Source organism: Oncorhynchus keta, chromosome 8 (assembly GCF_023373465.1).
Source record: "Oncorhynchus keta strain PuntledgeMale-10-30-2019 chromosome 8, Oket_V2, whole genome shotgun sequence".
Classification (NCBI taxonomy): domain Eukaryota; kingdom Metazoa; phylum Chordata; class Actinopteri; order Salmoniformes; family Salmonidae; genus Oncorhynchus; species Oncorhynchus keta.
Window position 1 is genome coordinate 48769480 of NC_068428.1, and position 20116 is coordinate 48789595.

Here is a 20116-nt window from a genome sequence, read left to right on the forward strand (position 1 = left end):
GAGTACGTCGGTAATCTTCGGAGCTCTAGAAAGAGGCCAGAGTCCCCGACTTGGAGCTCTGGGAGGGGGAGTACGTCGGTAATCTTCGGAGCTCTAGAAAGAGGCCAGAGTCCCCGACTTGGAGCTCTGGGAGGGGGAGTACGTCGGTAATCTTCGGAGCTCTAGAAAGAGGCCAGAGTCCCCGACTTGGAGCTCTGGGAGGGGGAGTACGTCGGTAATCTTCGGAGCTCTAGAAAGAGGCCAGAGTCCCCGACTTGGAGCTCTGGGAGGGGGAGTACGTCGGTAATCTTCGGAGCTCTAGAAAGAGGCCAGAGTCCCTGGGAGGGGGAGCGACTTGGAGCTCTGGGAGGGGGAGTACGTCGGTAATCTTCGGAGCTCTAGAAAGAGGCCAGAGTCCCCGACTTGGAGCTCTGGGAGGGGGAGTACGTCGGTAATCTTCGGAGCTCTAGAAAGAGGCCAGAGTCCCCGACTTGGAGCTCTGGGAGGGGGAGTAGTCGGCTTCGGAGCTCTAGAAAGAGGCCAGAGTCCCTCTGACTTGGAGCTCTGGGAGGGGGGAGTACGTCGGTAATCTTCGGAGCTCTAGAAAGAGGCCAGAGTCCCCGACTTGGAGCTCTGGGAGGGGGAGTACGTCGGTAATCTTCGGAGCTCTAGAAAGAGGCCAGAGTCCCCGACTTGGAGCTCTGGGAGGGGGGTAATCTTCGGAGCTCTAGAAAGAGGCCAGAGTCCCCGACTTGGAGCTCTGGGAGGGGGAAGAGGCTCTAGAGTCCAGAGTCCCCGACTTGGAGCTCTGGGAGGGGGAGTACGTCGGTAATCTTCGGAGCTCTAGAAAGAGGCCAGAGTCCCCGACTTGGAGCTCTGGGAGGGGGAGTACGTCGGTAATCTTCGGAGCTCTAGAAAGAGGCCAGAGTCCCCGACTTGGAGCTCTGGGAGGGGGAGTACGTCGGTAATCTTCGGAGCTCTAGAAAGAGGCCAGAGTCCCCGACTTGGAGCTCTGGGAGGGGGAGTACGTCGGTAATCTTCGGAGCTCTAGAAAGAGGCCAGAGTCCCCGACTTGGAGCTCTGGGAGGGGGAGTACGTCGGTAATCTTCGGAGCTCTAGAAAGAGGCCAGAGTCCCCGACTTGGAGCTCTGGGAGGGGGGAGTACGTCGGTAATCTTCTGAGCTCTAGAAAGAGGCCAGAGTCCCAGACTTGGAGCTCTGGGAGGGGGAGTACGTCGGTAATCTTCGGAGCTCTAGAAAGAGGCCAGAGTCCCCGACTTGGAGCTCTGGGAGGGGGAGTACGTCGGTAATCTTCGGAGCTCTAGAAAGAGGCCAGAGTCCCCGACTTGGAGCTCTGGGAGGGGGGGAGTACGTCGGTAATCTTCGGAGCTCTAGAAAGAGGCCAGAGTCCCCGACTTGGAGCTCTGGGAGGGGGGGGGAGTATGTCGGTAATCTTCGGAGCTCTAGAAAGAGGCCAGAGTCCCCGACTTGGAAGTTGGATGACCGTTCAAAATCTATTTTCACATTTCAGAGCTAATTCTTTTCAGAGTTCTCGGTTGCCTTGAATTGACTGAAGTCAGAGATTTCCAAGTTTCCAGTTGTCTTGAACACAGCAGAAGTCTGAGATTTCCCAGTTTCCAGTTGTCTTGAACACAGCAGAAGTCATACTGGATTGACAGCATGGCCAATGTTTTCAACCTTTCCTGTCCCATGGTGTTGCATGTGAATGTTTATCCTGTTAAGCTTGGAAAAGAGACCCCTTAAACCCAGACTTGGACCACACACCCACAACACTGAATAGCAGGCTAATGATTGCTTTGCAACGCTTGCAGTTAACCACAGATTCCATCCAAACCACTCATTATTGAATTTGCGTAATGTTTATGTCCAATGGCCAATGAGCACCGATACGTTTTATCTATAATTTCTCTTCATATGATAATCATTTTAAAAGGATTTGCCAGTAGATTGTCGACCTTGATTTATGATGTTGTCTAGCTTGCTAGCTAAGATGCGCCATGTATTCAATTGAACAATTTATACGCATTGTGAACTCCTTTTTTGCCATTGGGCCTGGGAATCAATCATACTCCAGAACCCTTTGTTGCAGAGTTGTATCAATGAGGTGGGTCGTTTTTAATTGGTTTAATGCTTGTCACATCACATGCTTTGTGCAGGCTGAAATGTGCAAGTGTGTAACCAGGGACCCTCTGCACACATCGACAACAGTCACCCCTCGAAGCATCGTTTACCCATCGCTCCACAAAAGCAGCGGCCCTTGCAGAGCAAAAGGGGAACCCACTACTTCAAGATCTCGGAGCGAGTGACGTCACCAATTGAAACGCTATTGAGCGCGCACCACCGCTAACTAGCTAGCCGTTACACAAGCTGGGAAAAAATGTATTGATGCTATCTGAAACTTAACTTAACATTCATTGTTACACCTCTGTAACACCTCTGTAATTACAGACTGCAATTACCATCAATTAGTTACAACCATGTATTATCACAAGGAATTACACCGTAATAAGGACCCCTTTTCAAATGAAGTGTTGCCTAATGGGTAAATCCATCATTGGTATTAGGCTGGCCGCTAGGCTATCACACACATCATCTCTGCCCTCCTCTGAGCGCGCTGTAATTTTAAGTAGCAGGTGTTTTAAAAACGGTGTTCATTTCTTAGCCAGGCAGTACAGTAGCTCCCTCCGTCGCTCTCTCTCTCTCTCTCACACACACACACAAAACACTGCAATGTCAGCCGCCAGCACTGAGACGAGCGCCCCGTTGCCTGCGGCCGCCAGCCGGGTGTTCTTCCAGCCGCTGGCCGGGGTAGGGTGCGCTGGGTCCGGACCCATGCCGCGGGACGACCCGGTCCAGAGGAAGCAGGGGAAAGTGACGGTGAAATACGACAGGAAGGAGCTGCGGAAGAGACTGATCTTGGAGGAGTGGATTATTGAACAACTGAGCGATCTGTACGACTGTGAGGTGAGGAGAGAAGGGCTTTTCCCCGACCTGGCTGGTGGTATAATATATTCCGTTGATTCCTCTGACTGTATGCTACAGTGTATTATTATTGGCTACTTTATAGTCTAGCATTCTGGTGCATAATATTTCTGTAGGCAGTAGCAGTAAATAAACCTAAACGCCCTCGATAGTCTAGTCTCCTCTCCACTGGGTACTCTCTTAGAAAAAAGGCTTCCAAAAAGGGCTCTTTGGCTGTCCCCATAGGATAACATATTTTTTGGTTCCAGGTAGAACCTTTTTTGGGGTTCCAGGTAGAATTGTCTTTGGAAACGGTTTTACTCATGGGTGTAACTTTCATTGGGGACGGGGGGACATGTCCCCCCCACATTCTAAAATAGCATTTTTGCCCCCACCCCCCACATTCTAAAATAGCCGGTTTTATCATTGTAATGTGATACAAAATGGAGAGGTTTAGGACGGTCGGCCGGCTGTTTGTTTATCTGACTGGATGACAACTTGTAATGATAATAGATATGCCCCCCTCCCCCAACCCCACACTCCTAAAACCAAAGTTGTGCCCCTTTTGGAACTCAAGAGTTCTACCTGGAACCGAAAATAGTTCTACCTGGAACCGAAATTAGTTCTACCTGGAACCGAAAAGAGTTCTACCTGGAACCGAAAATAGTTCTACCTGGAACCGAAATTAGTTCTACCTGGAACCGAAAAGAGTTCTACCTGGAACCGAAATTAGTTCTACCTGGAACCGAAAAAAGTTCTACCTGGAACCGAGAAGAGTTCTACCTGGAACCGAGAAGAGTTCTACCAGGAACCGAAATTAGTTCTACCTGGAACCGAAAAGAGTTCTACCTGGAACCGAGAAGAGTTCTACCTGGAACCGAAATTAGTCCTACCTGGAACCGAAATTAGTTCTACCTGGAACCGAAAAGAGTTCTACCTGGAACCGAAAAGGGTTCTACCTGGAACCGAGAAGAGTTCTACCTGGAACCAAAATTAGTTCTACCTGGAACCGAAAAGAGTTCTACCTGGAACCGAGAAGAGTTCTACCTGGAACCGAAATTAGTTCTACCTGGAACCGAAAAGAGTTCTACCTGGAACCGAAAAGAGTTCTACCTGGAACCGAAAAGAGTTCTACCTGGAACCGAAATTAGTTCTACCTGGAACCGAAAAGAGTTCTACCTGGCAGGTTAAGATGACTAACGTGGCAGGTTAAGATGACTAACGTGGCAGGTTAAAATGACTAACGTGGCAGGTTAAAATGACTAACGTGGAAGGTTAAGATGACTAACGTGGCAGGTTAAGATGACTAACGTGGAAGGTTAAGATGACTAACGTGGCAGGTTAAGATGACTAACGTGGCAGGTTAAGATGACTAATGTGGCAGGTTAAGATGACTAAGGTGGCAGGTTAAGATGACTAACGTGGCAGGTTAAAATGACTAACGTGGCAGGTTAAGATGACTAACGTGGCAGGTTAGGATGATTAACGTGGCAGGTTAAGATGACTAACGTGGCAGGTTAGGATGACTAACGTGGCAGGTTAAGATGACTAACGTGGCAGGTTAGGATGACTAACGTGGCAGGTTAAGATGACTAACGTGGCAGGTTAAAATGACTAACGTGGCAGGTTAAAATGACTAACGTGGCAGGTTAAAATGACTAACGTGGCAGGTTAGGATGACTGACGTGGCAGGTTAGGATGACTAACGTGGCAGGTTAAGATGACTAACGTGGCAGGTTAAGATGACTAACGTGGCAGGTTAAGATGACTAACGTGGCAGGTTAAAATGACTAACGTGGCAGGTTAAGATGACTAACGTGGCAGGTTAAGATGACTAACGTGGCAGGTTAAGATGACTAACGTGGCAGGTTAAGATGACTAACGTGGCAGGTTAAGATGACTAACGTGGCAGGTTAAGATGACTAACGTGGCAGGTTAAAATGACTAACGTGGCAGGTTAAAATGACTAACGTGGCAGGTTAAGATGACTAACGTGGCAGGTTAAGATGACTAACGTGGCAGGTTAAGATGACTAACGTGGCAGGTTAAGATGACTAACGTGGCAGGTTAAGATGACTAACGTGGCAGGTTAAGATGACTAACGTGGCAGGTTAAGATGACTAACGTGGCAGGTTAAGATGACTAACGTGGCAGGTTAAAATGACTAACGTGGCAGGTTAAGATGACTAACGTGGCAGGTTAAGATGACTAACGTGGCAGGTTAAGATGACTAACGTGGCAGGTTAAGATGACTAACGTGGCAGGTTAAGATGACTAACGTGGCAGGTTAAGATGACTAACGTGGCAGGTTAAAATGACTAACGTGGCAGGTTAAGATGACTAACGTGGCAGGTTAAGATGACTAACGTGGCAGGTTAAGATGACTAACGTGGCAGGTTAGGATGACTAACGTGGCAGGTTAAGATGACTAACGTGGCAGGTTAAGATGACTAACGTGGCAGGTTAAGATGACTAACGTGGCAGGTTAGGATGACTAACGTGGAAGGTTAAAATGACTAACGTGGCAGGTTAAGATGACTAACGTGGCAGGTTAAGATGACTAACGTGGCAGGTTAAAATGACTAACGTGGCAGGTTAAGATGACTAACGTGGCAGGTTAAGATGACTAACGTGGCAGGTTAAGATGACTAACGTGGAAGGTTAAGATGACTAACGTGGCAGGTTAAGATGACTAACGTGGCAGGTTAAGATGACTAATGTGGCAGGTTAAGATGACTAACGTGGCAGGTTAAGATGACTAACGTGGCAGGTTAAGATGACTAACGTGGCAGGTTAAGATGACTAATGTGGCAGGTTAAGATGACTAACGTGGCAGGTTAAGATGACTAACGTGGCAGGTTAAGATGACTAACGTGGCAGGTTAAGATGACTAACGTGGCAGGTTAAGATGACTAACGTGGCAGGTTAAGATGACTAACGTGGCAGGTTAAGATGACTAACGTGGCAGGTTAAGATGACTAACGTGGCAGGTTAAGATGACTAACGTGGCAGGTTAAGATGACTAACGTGGCAGGTTAAGATGACTAACGTGGCAGGTTAAGATGACTAACGTGGCAGGTTAAGATGACTAACGTGGCAGGTTAAGATGACTAACGTGGCAGGTTAAGATGACTAACGTGGCAGGTTAAGATGACTAACGTGGCAGGTTAAGATGACTAACGTGGCAGGTTAGGAGGATTCATGGAGCACATTTAGGATAATTAAGTGGCTGGTTAGGAGAATGAGGTTAAGGTTAGGAAAAGGTATAGGGTTAGCTTAGCTAAAATGTTACACTTCTGTTGACCCGCCCACTTCTGTTGACCCGCCCACTTATCTTGACCTGCCCACTTCTGTTGATCTGCCCACTTCTGTTGACCCTCCCACTTCTGTTGACCCGCCCACTTCTGTTGACCCGCCCACTTATGTTGATCTGCCCACTGCTGTTGGCCCTCCCACTTCTGTTGACCCGCCCACTTCTGTTGATCTGCCCACTGCTGTTGGCCCTCCCACTTCTGTTGACCCGCCCACTTCTGTTGATCCTCCCACTTCTGTTGACCCTCCCACTTCTGTTGACTCTCCCACTTCTGTTGACCCTCCCACTTCTGTTGACCCGCCCACTTCTGTTGACCCGCCCACTTCTGTTGACCCGCCCACTTCTGTTTACCCTCCCACTTCTGTTGACCCTCCCACTTATCTTGACCCGCCCACTTCTGTTGACCCTCCCACTTCTGTTGACCCTCCCACTTATCTTGACCCGCCCACTTCTGTTGACCCTCCCACTTCTGTTGACTTACTCACCTTCAGATACACTCCATGTATGTGATGTCATAAGGTGAATGCACCAATTTGTAAGTCGCTCTGGATAAGAGCGTCTGCTAAATGACTTAAATGTAATGTAATGTAATGTAATGTAATGTAATGTAATGTATGCAGTTACCCAGGACTGTTTTTATGGGTCGATTATTCAGCTCCCTTGCTCTCCCTGGTCTACTGTCCCCACTCCCCCCAGGCTGCAGTGTCTCTTCCTGGGGAAGGCAGCAGCGCAGTGAGGGTGGAGCAGAACAGATGAATGACAGAGGTCATGAAAGACAAGCACACCTTTACAATCTGCCAAGCACACCTTTACAATCTGCCAAGCACACCTTTACAAACTGCCAAGCACACCTTTACAATCTGCCAAGCCCACCTTTACAATCTGCCAAGCACACCTTTACAATCTGCCAAGCACACCTTTACAATCTGCCAAGCACACCTTTACAATCTGCCAAGCACACCTTTACAATCTGCCAAGCACACCTTTACAATCTGCCAAGCACACCTTTACAATCTGCCAAGCACACCTTTACAATCTGCCAAGCACACCTTTACAATCTGCCAAGCACACCCTTACAATCTGCCAAGCACACCTTTACAATCTGCCAAGCACACCTTTACAATCTGCCAAGCACACCTTTACAATCTGCCAAGCACACCTTTACAATCTGCCAAGCCCACCTTTACAATCTGCCAAGCACACCTTTACAATCTGCCAAGCACACCTTTACAATCTGCCAAGCACACCTTTACAATCTGCCAAGCACACCTTTACAATCTGCCAAGCACACCTTTACAATCTGCCAAGCCCACCTTTACAATCTGCCAAGCACACCTTTACAATCTGCCAAGCCCACCTTTACAATCTGCCAAGCCCACCTTTACAATCTGCCAAGCCCACCTTTACAATCTGCCAAGCACACCTTTACAATCTGCCAAGCACACATTTTGTGATTTGGTGTTATGGGGATGTGATTTGGTGTTATGGGGATGTGATTTGGTGTTATGGGGATGTGATTTGGTGTTATGGGGATGTGATTTGGTGTTATGGGGAAGTGATTTGGTGTTATGGGGGTGTGATTTGGTGTTATGGGGGCCATTTGGTGTTATGGGGGTGTGATTTGGTGTTATGGGGTGTGATTTGGTGTTATGGGGATGTGATTTGGTGTTATGGGGATGTGATTTGGTGTTATGGGGATGATTTGGTGTTATGGGGGTGTGATTTGGTGTTATGGGGGTGTGATTTGGTGTTATGGGGATGTGATTTGGTGTTATGGGGATGTGATTTGGTGTTATGGGGATGTGATTTGGTGTTATGGGGATGTGATTTGGTGTTATGGGGATGTGATTTGGTGTTATGGGGATGTGATTTGGTGTTATGGGGATGTGATTTGGTGTTATGGGGATGTGATTTGGTGTTACGGGGATGTGATTTGGTGTTATGGGGATGTGATTTGGTGTTATGGGGATGTGATTTGGTGTTATGGGGATGTGATTTGGTGGGGATGTATGGGGATGTGATTTGGTGTTATGGGGATGTGATTTGGTGTTATGGGGATGTGATTTGGTGTTATGGGGATGTGATTTGGTGTTATGGGGATGTGATTTGGTGTTATGGGGATGTGATTTGGTGTTATGGGGATGTGATTTGGTGTTATGGGGATGTGATTTGGTGTTATGGGGATGTGATTTGGTGTTATGGGGATGTGATTTGGTGTTATGGGGGGATGTGATTTGGTGTTATGGGGATGTGATTTGGTGTTATGGGGATGTGATTTGGTGTTATGGGGATGTGATTTGGTGTTATGGGGATGTGATTTGGTGTTATGGGGATGTGATTTGGTGTTATGGGGATGTGATTTGGTGTTATGGGGATGTGATTTGGTGTTATGGGGATGTGATTTGGTGTTATGGGGATGTGATTTGGTGTTATGGGGATGTGATTTGGTGTTATGGGGATGTGATTTGGTGTTATGGGGATGTGATTTGGTGTTATGGGGATGTGATTTGGTGTTATGGGGATGTGATTTGGTTTTATGGGGATGTGATTTGGTGTTATGGGGATGTGATTTGGTGTTATGGGGATGTGATTTGGTGTTATGGGGATGTGATTTGGTGTTATGGGGATGTGATTTGGTGTTATGGGGATGTGATTTGGTGTTATGGGGATGTGATTTGGTGTTATGGGGATGTGATTTGGTGTTATGGGGATGTGATTTGGTGTTATGGGGATGTGATTTGGTGTTATGGGGATGTGATTTGGTGTTATGGGGATGTGATTTGGTGTTATGGGGATGTGATTTGGTGTTATGGGGATGTGATTTGGTGTTATGGGGATGTGATTTGGTTTTATGGGGGGATGTGATTTGGTGTTATGGGGATGTGATTTTATGGGGATGTGATTATGGGGATGGGGATGATTTGGTGTTATGGGGATGTGATTTGGTGTTATGGGGATGTGATTTGGTGTTACGGGGATGTGATTTGGTGTTATGGGGATGTGATTTGGTGTTATGGGGATGTGATTTGGTGTTATGGGGATGTGATTTGGTTTTATGGGGATGTGATTTGGTGTTACGGGGATGTGATTTGGTGTTATGGGGATGTGATTTGGTGTTATGGGGATGTGATTTGGTGTTATGGGGATGTGATTTGGTGTTATGGGGATGTGATTTGGTGTTATGGGGATGTGATTTGGTGTTATGGGGATGTGATTTGGTGTTATGGGGATGTGATTTGGTGTTATGGGGATGTGATTTGGTGTTATGGGGATGTGATTTGGTGTGATGGGGATGTGATTTGGTGTTATGGGGATGTGATTTGGTGTTATGGGGATGTGATTTGGTGTTACGGGGATGTGATTTGGTGTGATGGGGATGTGATTTGGTGTTATGGGGATGTGATTTGGTGTTATGGGGATGTGATTTGGTGTGATGGGGATGTGATTTGGTGTTATGGGGATGTGATTTGGTGTTATGGGGATGTGATTTGGTGTTATGGGGATGTGATTTGGTGTTATGGGGATGTGATTTGGTGTTATGGGGATGTGATTTGGTGTTATGGGGATGTGATTTGGTGTTATGGGGATGTGATTTGGTGTTATGGGGATGTGATTTGGTGTTATGGGGATGTGATTTGGTGTTATGGGGATGTGATTTGGTGTTATGGGGATGTGATTTGGTGTTATGGGGATGTGATTTGGTGTTATGGGGATGTGATTTGGGGGGATGTGATTTGGTGTTATGGGGATGTGATTTGGTGTTATGGGGATGTGATTTGGTGTTATGGGGATGTGATTTGGTGTTATGGGGATGTGATTTGGTGTTATGGGGATGTGATTTGGTGTTATGGGGATGTGATTTGGTGTTATGGGGATGTGATTTGGTGTTATGGGGATGTGATTTGGTGTTACGGGGATGTGATTTGGTTTTATGGGGATGTGATTTGGTGTTATTGGGATGTGATTTGGTGTTATTGGGATGTGATTTGGTGTTATGGGGATGTGATTTGGTGTTATTGGGATGTGATTTGGTGTTATTGGGATGTGATTTGGTGTTATGGGGATGTGATTTGGTGTTATGGGGATGTGATTTGGTGTTATGGGGATGTGATTTGGTGTTATGGGATGTGATTTGGTGATATGGGGATGCGATTTGGTGTCCTGAGCTTCCCAATGTGTTTGTTTTCCTGGAAAGGTTTTAAAATAATCATCTCCCATCCTACTTACTGATATTAAATGAGCAGGAGGCCCCAAAGCAATGCTGGAATCCACATCAAATCTGTTTGAACTCATTCGTAATGTCAACCCAAATAGTTTAGAATTATATGTTTTCTGTTTCTAAAAGAAAATACTGATTTGAAGGAAGGGTTAACGTCAGGTAGGTTAGATAATGGTTCTGTTTGAATAGGACAGGGTTCTAATACTGTGTCTGTGGGTTCTAATATTGTGGGGTTCTAATACTGTGTCTATAGCCTCCTCTGGTATGGGGTTCTAATACTGTGTCTATAGTCTCCTCTGGTATGGGGTTGTAATACTGTGTCTATAGTCTCCTCTGGTATGGGGTTGTAATACTGTGTCTATAGCCTCCTCTGGTATGGGGTTGTAATACTGTGTCTATAGCCTCCTCTGGTATGGGGTTGTAATACTGTGTCTATAGCCTCCTCTGGTATGGGGTTCTAATACTGTGTCTATAGTCTCCTCTGGTATGGGGTTGTAATACTGTGTCTATAGTCTCCTCTGGTATGGGGTTGTAATACTGTGTCTATAGCCTCCTCTGGTATGGGGTTGTAATACTGTGTCTATAGTCTCCTCTGGTATGGGGTTGTAATACTGTGTCTATAGCCTCCTCTGGTATGGGGTTGTAATACTTTGTCTATAGCCTCCTCTGGTATGGGGTTCTAATACTGTGTCTATAGCCTCCTCTGGTATGGGGTTGTAATACTGTGTCTATAGCCTCCTCTGGTATGGGGTTGTAATACTGTGTCTATAGCCTCCTCTGGTATGGGGTTCTAATACTGTGTCTATAGCCTCCTCTGGTATGGGGTTGTAATACTGTGTCTATAGTCTCCTCTGGTATGGGGTTCTAATACTGTGTCTATAGCCTCCTCTGGTATGGGGTTCTAATACTGTGTCTATAGTCTCCTCTGGTATGGGGTTGTAATACTGTGTCTATAGTCTCCTCTGGTATGGGGTTGTAATACTGTGTCTATAGTCTCCTCTGGTATGGGGTTGTAATACTGTGTCTATAGCCTCCTCTAGTATGGGGTTGTAATACTGTGTCTATAGCCTCCTCTAGTATGGGGTTGTAATACTGTGTCTATAGCCTCCTCTGGTATGGGGTTCTAATACTGTGTCTATAGCCTCCTCTGGTATGGGGTTGTAATACTGTGTCTATAGTCTCCTCTGGTATGGGGTTCTAATACTGTGTCTATAGTCTCCTCTGGTATGGGGTTCTAATACTGTGTCTATAGCCTCCTCTGGTATGGGGTTGTAATACTGTGTCTATAGTCTCCTCTGGTATGGGGTTGTAATACTGTGTCTATAGTCTCCTCTGGTATGGGGTTGTAATACTGTGTCTATAGCCTCTCTGGTATGGGGTTGTAATACTGTGTCTATAGCCTCCTCTGGTATGGGGTTGTAATACTGTGTCTATAGTCTCCTCTGGTATGGGGTTGTAATACTGTGTCTATAGTCTCCTCTGGTATGGGGTTGTAATACTGTGTCTATAGCCTCCTCTGGTATGGGGTTGTAATACTGTGTCTATAGCCTCCTCTGGTATGGGGTTGTAATACTGTGTCTATAGCCTCCTCTGGTATGGGGTTCTAATACTGTGTCTATAGCCTCCTCTGGTATGGGGTTCTAATACTGTGTCTATAGCCTCCTCTGGTATGGGGTTGTAATACTGTGTCTATAGCCTCCTCTGGTATGGGGTTGTAATACTGTGTCTATAGCCTCCTCTGGTATGGGGTTCTAATACTGTGTCTATAGCCTCCTCTGGTATGGGGTTCTAATACTGTGTCTATAGCCTCCTCTGGTATGGGGTTGTAATACTGTGTCTATAGCCTCCTCTGGTATGGGGTTCTAATACTGTGTCTATAGTCTCCTCTGGTATGGGGTTCTAATACTGTGTCTATAGTCTCCTCTGGTATGGGGTTCTAATACTGTGTCTATAGCCTCGTCTAGTATGGGGTTCTAATACTGTGTCTATAGCCTCCTCTAGTATGGGGTTGTAATACTGTGTCTATAGCCTCCTCTGGTATGGGGTTGTAATACTGTGTCTATAGTCTCCTCTGGTATGGGGTTGTAATACTGTGTCTATAGTCTCCTCTGGTATGGGGTTGTAATACTGTGTCTATAGCCTCCTCTGGTATGGGGTTGTAATACTGTGTCTATAGTCTCCTCTGGTATGGGGTTGTAATACTGTGTCTATAGCCTCCTCTGGTATGGGGTTGTAATACTGTGTCTATAGCCTCCTCTGGTATGGGGTTGTAATACTGTGTCTATAGCCTCTGGTATGGGGTTGTAATACTGTGTCTATAGCCTCTGGTATGGGGTTGTAATACTGTGTCTATAGCCTCCTCTGGTATGGGGTTATACTACTGTGTCTATAGCCTCCTCTGGTATGGGGTTGTAATACTGTGTCTATAGCCTCCTCTGGTATGGGGTTGTACAACTGTGTCTATAGCCTCCTCTGGTATGGGGTTGTAATACTGTGTCTATAGTCTCCTCTGGTATGGGGTTGTAATACTGTGTCTATAGCCTCCTCTGGTATGGGGTTATAATACTGTGTCTATAGCCTCCTCTGGTATGGGGTTGTACAACTGTGTCTATAGCCTCCTCTGGTATGGGGTTGTAATACTGTGTCTATAGCCTCCTCTGGTATGGGGTTGTAATACTGTGTCTATAGTCTCCTCTGGTATGGGGTTCTAATACTGTGTCTATAGCCTCCTCTGGTATGGGGTTCTAATACTGTGTCTATAGTCTCCTCTGGTATGGGGTTGTCATACTGTGTCTATAGTCTCCTCTGGTATGGGGGTTGTGTGTGTGTTCTCCGTATCGTGCAGTGTCCTGCCCAAGCAGAGAAAGGGGGGATGGGGCGAGGAGAAGAGGAGAAGAGGAGAGGAGAAGAGGAGAGGAGGAGGAGAGGAGGAGAGGAGGAGAGGAGGAGAGGAGAAGAGGAGAGGAGAAGAGAAGAGGAGGAGAAGAGGAGAGGAGAAGAGGAGAAGAGGAGAGGAGGAGAGGAGAAGAGGAGAAGAGGAGAGGAGGAGAAGAGGAGAGGAGGAGGAGGAGGAGAGGAGGAGAAGAGGAGGAGAGGAGGAGAGGAGGAGAGGAGGAGAGGAGAAGAGGAGAAGAGGAAGAAGAGGAGAAGAGGAAGAATGGAGGAAAGAAGGGCAGTGGGTTAATGAATGACATGCTGATGTTGTGCTTCTCTCCGTCAACCAATCAGCTCCTCTTGCTCTGACCTCCTTCCCTTAGTGACACACAGCAGTCTGTCATCACAGAGGTATGACGGGCTGTGTGTGTGTGACAGACAGCGTGTCTTTGTGTGTTTTCTGCCAGCCAGAACAGACATGTGGTCGGGGTCTGTGTAATGAGTGTGTGTGTTCTCATTGCTCGCTTCATAGATCCCTGCGCCAATAAGAGCCAGTCAGAGTTAACACAGCTGCAGCAGTCAGAGAGAGAGAGAGAGAGAGCCCAGCTAGCACATTTGGTTCCTTGGAAGTTGTGGGAAGGTATATTTTTGGTTTCACATTGGTTGTGGGGAATGAAGCCGTACGTTTCCTGACCGGTAAAATAGAATGTTTTACTGGGAGGTTTTATTGCCTATTGTCTGAGAACGGAAGTTAAAGGTTATTTTGAGGTTTTTGAGTAAATTCCTTCACTGAATGTTTCAATAAGAATTTTAATAGCTCCTTTATTCTATCCATGGGAATGAGTCCGCTGTGTCACCAGGATGGATGCCATCTTTCTTTACTCTATAAACAGACCCCATTTCCAAGGAAACAAGCACTCATTAACATCAGGTCTGGCCAAATAGTGGACTCGGCCAACCCACCTGAACACACTTAACAAGATAGAAGAGAGAGGTTTTTTTTGACACTGAGAATGGAATGTACATGTTTTTAAATAAAATTCTTAGAACGTTCTCTGAACATTCCTAATGTCAAACCAGTTGGAGAACATTCCTTTAAAAGATTACCAAAATGTCAAATGAAATGTAACCATGTTTGAACGTTTAGGAAACGTTCCGTTAAAGTAATGAAATACCAAGAACATAACTTTTTGTTGTTGTTGTCAAGTTCATTAAATGTGCTGAGAATGTTCCTGCGTCATTCCCAGAATGCTTTGGGAAGGTTGTATGCAAAGTAGCCATAAGACAGCCCCACACTCACCAAGCTCGAACAAGCACATAGTTCTCAGAACGTTATGTTCTAGCCGAGAGAGAAAGAGAGAAACCTTGATATTTGACTAAATTACCTGGAACGATTCTTACTACCAAGGACTATCCAGAACGAGCTGAATGCTCGCCTCGAGGCAAGTTCTGGGGGAGTTCCGGACGACGGTGTGCTCTCAAGCAACACTGAACCATGCATGACAGCACCAGTTGTTCCAGACGACTGTGTGATCTCAAGCAACACTGAACCATGCATGACAGCACCAGTTGTTCCAGACGACTGTGTGTTCTCGCTTTCCGTAGCCAATGTGAGTAAGCCCTTTAAACAGGTTAACATTCACAAGGCCTTGGGGCCAGATGGATTACCAGGATGTGTACTCAGAGCATGCGCTGGCCAGCTGGCAGGTGTCTTCACATAACATTTTCAACGCCTCCCTGACCCAGTCTGTTATACCTACATGTTTCAAGCAGACCTCCATAGTCCCAGAGCCCAAGAACACCAAGGTAACCTCCCTAAGTGACTATCACCCCGTAGCACTCACATCTATAGCCGTGAAATGCTTTGAAAGACTGGTCAACATCTACACCATCATCCCTGGATCCACTCCCACAATGCCCTCACCCACCTGTACAAGAGGAACACCTACGTAAGAATGCTGTTCACAGCTCAGCGTTCAACACTATAGTCCCCTCCAAGCTCATCCCCAAGCTTGGGACTCTGGGACTGAACCCCTCCCTCTACAACTGGATCCTGAACTTCCTGATGGGCCTCCGTCCAGGTGGGGAGGGAAGGTAACAACACCTCCCTCTACAACTGTATCCTGGACTTCCTGATGGAAGTAATTTAACCCTTAATTTACCAGGTACGTCACGCTGACCATCAACACGGGGGCCCCTCATCTGCTGATGTAAAAAGGGCTTTATAAACACATTTAATTACTTAGTCCCTTCCTGTACTCCCTGTTCACCCACGACTGAGTGGCCGTGCACCCACGACTGACTCCAACACCAAGTTTGCTGAGTGGTCGTGCACGACTCCAACACCAAGTTTACTGAGTGGTCGTGCACGACTCCAACACCAAGTTTACTGAGTGGTCGTGCACGACTCCAACACCAAGTTTACTGAGTGGTCGTGCACGACTCCAACACCAAGTTTACTGAGTGGTCGTGCACGACTCCAACACCAAGTTTACTGAGTGGTCGTGCACGACTCCAACACCAAGTTTACTGAGTGGTCGTGCACGACTCCAACACCAAGTTTACTGAGTGGTCGTGCACGACTCCAACACCAAGTTTACTGAGTGGTCGTGCACGACTCCAACACCAAGTTTGCTGAGTGGTCGTGCACGACTCCAACACCAAGTTTACTGAGTGGTCGTGCACGACTCCAACACCAAGTTTACTGAGTGGCCGTGCACGACTCCAACACCAAGTTTACTGAGTGGTCGTGCACGACTCCAACACCAAGTTTGCTGAGTGGTCGTGCACGACTCCAACACTGTCATCATGTTTGCTGCCGACACGACGGTTGTAGGACATACATATCCAAACTGAACCTAATTTTTTAGCCGGGATACAGACTGAGAAGTTCTTAAAGGGCCTATAAGGGAGGAGGTCTCTGCCAGCTTGGTGCCATGGCAACGACCCCTCCCTCAACATCCAGCAAGACAAAGGAGACGATTGTGGACTACAGGAAAAGGAGGACCGAGCACGCCCCCATTCTCATCGACGGGGCTGTAGTGGAGCAGGTTGAGAGCTTCAAGTTCCTTGGTGTCCACATCACCAACAAACTATCATGGTCCAAACACAGCAAGACAGTCGTGAAGAGGGCACGACAAAACCTTTTCCCCCTCAGGAGACTTAGCATGGGTCCTGAGATCCTCAAAAGGTTCTACAGCTACACCATCGAGAGCATCTTGACTGGTTCCATCACTGCTTGGTATGGCAACTGCACCATTGTACTACAGAGGGTAGTGCGTACGGCCCAGTACATCGCTGGGGCCTCTACACACACACTGACCATGCACACACACACTGGACTCCACTCCAGAGGACCACACGGCCCAGCTAACAGAGGACCACGCGGCCCAGCTAACAGAGGACCACGCGGCCCAGCTAACAGAGGAACACGCGGCCCTGCTAACAGAGGACCACGCGGCCCAGCTAACAGAGGACCACATGGCCCAGCTAACAGAGGACCACACGGCCCAGCTAACAGAGGACCACACGGCCCAGCTAACAGAGGACCACATGGCCCAGCTAACAGAGGACCACACAGCCCAGCTAACAGAGGACCACATGGCCCAGCTAACAATATTGAAGGAGGAGGTGAGGAAGCTGATGTGTTGCAGAACAGGACACTCCTCCAGAGAAGCCAGCAGAACAGCCCACCTCAGACCCCACCCCCTCCTAACAGACTCTACCCCCTCCACAACAGACCCTGCCCCCTCCTAACAGACCACGCCCTCTCCTAACAGACCCCACCCCCTCCTAACAACCCACCTCAGACCCGGAACACAACCTCAACACCATAATGGGTCAGACTACACAGGACCCACCAACCCAACAGACTAGAGGTTGAACGATTAATTGGAATGGCCGAATAATAAGGGCCGATTTCATTTTTGGGTGACAATTTTGCCGATTTTTTTTTTACACCTTCAACTAGGCAAGTCAGTTAAGAACACATTCTTATTTTCAATGACGGCCTAGGAACGTTCTGCCTGACAGATTTTTACCTTGTCAGCTCGGGGGACCCAATCTTGCAACCGTACAGTTAACTAGTCCAACGCTCTAACCACCTGATTACATTGCACTCCACGAGGAGCCTGCCTGTTACGCAAATGCAGTAAGAAGCCAAGGTAAGTTGCTAGCTAGCATTAAACTTTTATCTTGTAAAAAACAATCAATCAACGACTGTCATTGCTCCAATGTGTACTTAACTATAAACATCAATGCCTTTCTTAAAATCAATACACAACTATATATTTGTAAACCTGCATATTTAGTTAAAAGAAATCCAGGTTAGCAGGCAATATTAACCAGGTGAAATTGTGTCACTTCTCTTGCGTTCATTGCATGCAGAGTCCGGGTAATATGCAACAGTTTGGGCCGCCTGGCTCATTGCGAACTAATTTGCCAGAGTTTTACGTAATTATGACATAACATTGAAGGTTGTGCAATGTAACAGCAATATTTAGACTGATGGATGCCCTCTGTTAGATAAAATACCGAACGGTTCCGTATTTCACTGAATGAATAAACGTTTTGTTTTCGAGATGATGGTTTCCGGATTCAACCAGATTAACTTTTTATTTATTTTATTTGACCTTTATTTAACTAGACAACTGCCTGTTCAGGGGCAGAATGACAGATTTGTACCATGTCAGCTCGGGGATTTGAACTTGCAACCTTCCTGTTACTAATGACCTAAGGCTCGTATTTCTGTGTGTGTTATCATGTTATAACTAAGTTTATGATTTGATAGAGCAGTCTGACTGAGCGGTGGTAGGCAGCAGCAGGCTCCTAAGCATTCATTCAAACAGCACTTTAGTGTGTTATGTTATAACTAAGTCTATGATTTGATAGAGCAGTCTGACTGAGCGGTGGTAGGCAGCAGAAGGCTCGTAAGCATTCATTCAAACAGCACTTTAGTGTGTTATGTTATAACTAAGTCTATGATTTGATAGAGCAGTCTGACTGAGCGGTGGTAGGCACCAGCAGGCTCGTAAGCATTCATTCAAACAGCACTTTAGTGTGTTATGTTATAACTAAGTCTATGATTTGATAGAGCAGTCTGACTGAGAGGTGATAGGCAGCAGCAGGCTCCTAAGCATTCATTCAAACAGCACTTTCGTGCGTTTTGCCAGCAGCTCTTTGTTGTGCTTCAAGCATTGAGCTGTTTATGACTTCAAGCCTATCAACTCCCAAGATGAGGATGGTGTAACCGATGGGAAATTGCTAGCTAGTTAGTGGGGTGCGCGCTAATAGCGTTTCAAACGTCACTCGTTCTGAGACTTGGAGTGGTTGTTCCCCTTGCTCTGCATGGGTAACGCTGCTTCGAGGGTGGCTGTTGTCGATGTGTTCCTGGTTCGAGCCCAGGGAGGAGCGAGGAGAGGGACGGAAGCTATACTGTTACACTGGCAATACTAAAGTGCCTATAAGAACATCCAATAGTCAAAGGTTAATGAAATACAAATGGTATAGAGAGAAATAGTCATATAAATACTATATTAACTACAAACTAAAATTTCTTACCTGGGAATATTGAAGACTCATGTTAAAAGGAACCACCATCTTTCATATGTTCTCATGTTCTGAGCAAGGAACTGAAACGTTAGCTTTCTAACATGGCACATATTGCACTTTTACTTTCTTCTCCAACACTTTGTTTTTGCATTATTTAAACCAAATTGAACATGTTTCATTATTTATTTGAGGCTAAATTGATTTTATTGATGTTTTATATTAAATTCAAATAAGTGTTCATTCAGTATTGTTGTAATTGTCATTATTACAAATAAATAAATTAAAATCGGCCAATTAATCGGTATCAGCTTTTTTTGGTCCTCCAATAATCTGTATCGGAGTTGAAAAATCATAATCGGTCGACCTCTAATCTCTACCCTGCTGTGTGGCAGGACTGTGGATGTCTACCCTGCTGTGTGGCAGGACTGTGGATGTCTACCCTGCTGTGTGGCAGGACTGTGGATGTCTACCCTGCTGTGTGGCAGGACTGTGGATGTCTACCCTGCTGTGTGGCAGGACTGTGGATGTCTACCCTGCTGTGTGGCAGGACTGTGGATGTCTACCCTGCTGTGTGGCAGGACTGTGGATGTCTACCCTGCTGTGTGGCAGGACTGTGGATGTCTACCCTGCTGTGTGGCAGGACTGTGGTTGTCTACCCTGCTGTGTGGCAGGACTGTGGATGTCTACCCTGCTGTGTGGCAGGACTGTGGATGTCTACCCTGCTGTGTGGCAGGACTGTGGATGTCTACCCTGCTGTGTGGCAGGACTGTGGATGTCTACCCTGCTGTGTGGCAGGACTGTGGATGCCTACCCTGCTGTGTGGCAGAGATAGTCTATTTGATGTTGTGATGGTCTGAGCCTTAATGCTCCATTCCTCTCCTACACACACACAGACAGACAGACATGCACACACACTGTGTGTGTGTGTGAGTCATCTGTTTGGGGTTGTCTGAGTTGATTCACATCAGACTATAGCTGCAGACTGAACAGAATACGCTTCCGGCTGCTCAGTGGTCAGACAGGTGGTCAGACAGGTCAGACACACACACACACACGTCTTGCAAAAGACTCTTGCAAAACCTTGTGGGGACACACAATTCAGTCCCAAAATTTATTCAAAATAATAATAATAATATATGCGTATTTACAGTCATGTGTGCATACCTGTACTGGTCTAACCTGTAACCCCCCCCCCATCCC

The 20116-nt window shown here is 46.7% G+C and overlaps 1 protein-coding gene across 1 annotated transcript in view; it reads left to right on the forward strand.

Moving 5' to 3' along the window:
• The first annotated feature begins 2621 nt into the window (after positions 1-2621).
• Positions 2622-20116, forward strand: part of ppp1r14c (protein phosphatase 1, regulatory (inhibitor) subunit 14C) — a 37512-nt gene continuing 20017 nt past the window's right edge. Inside the window, exon 1 of the mRNA XM_052524613.1 lies at positions 2622-2963. Within this exon, the coding sequence (XP_052380573.1) occupies positions 2730-2963 (234 nt within the window). The 5' untranslated portion in view covers positions 2622-2729. The remainder of the gene's footprint in view (positions 2964-20116) is intronic.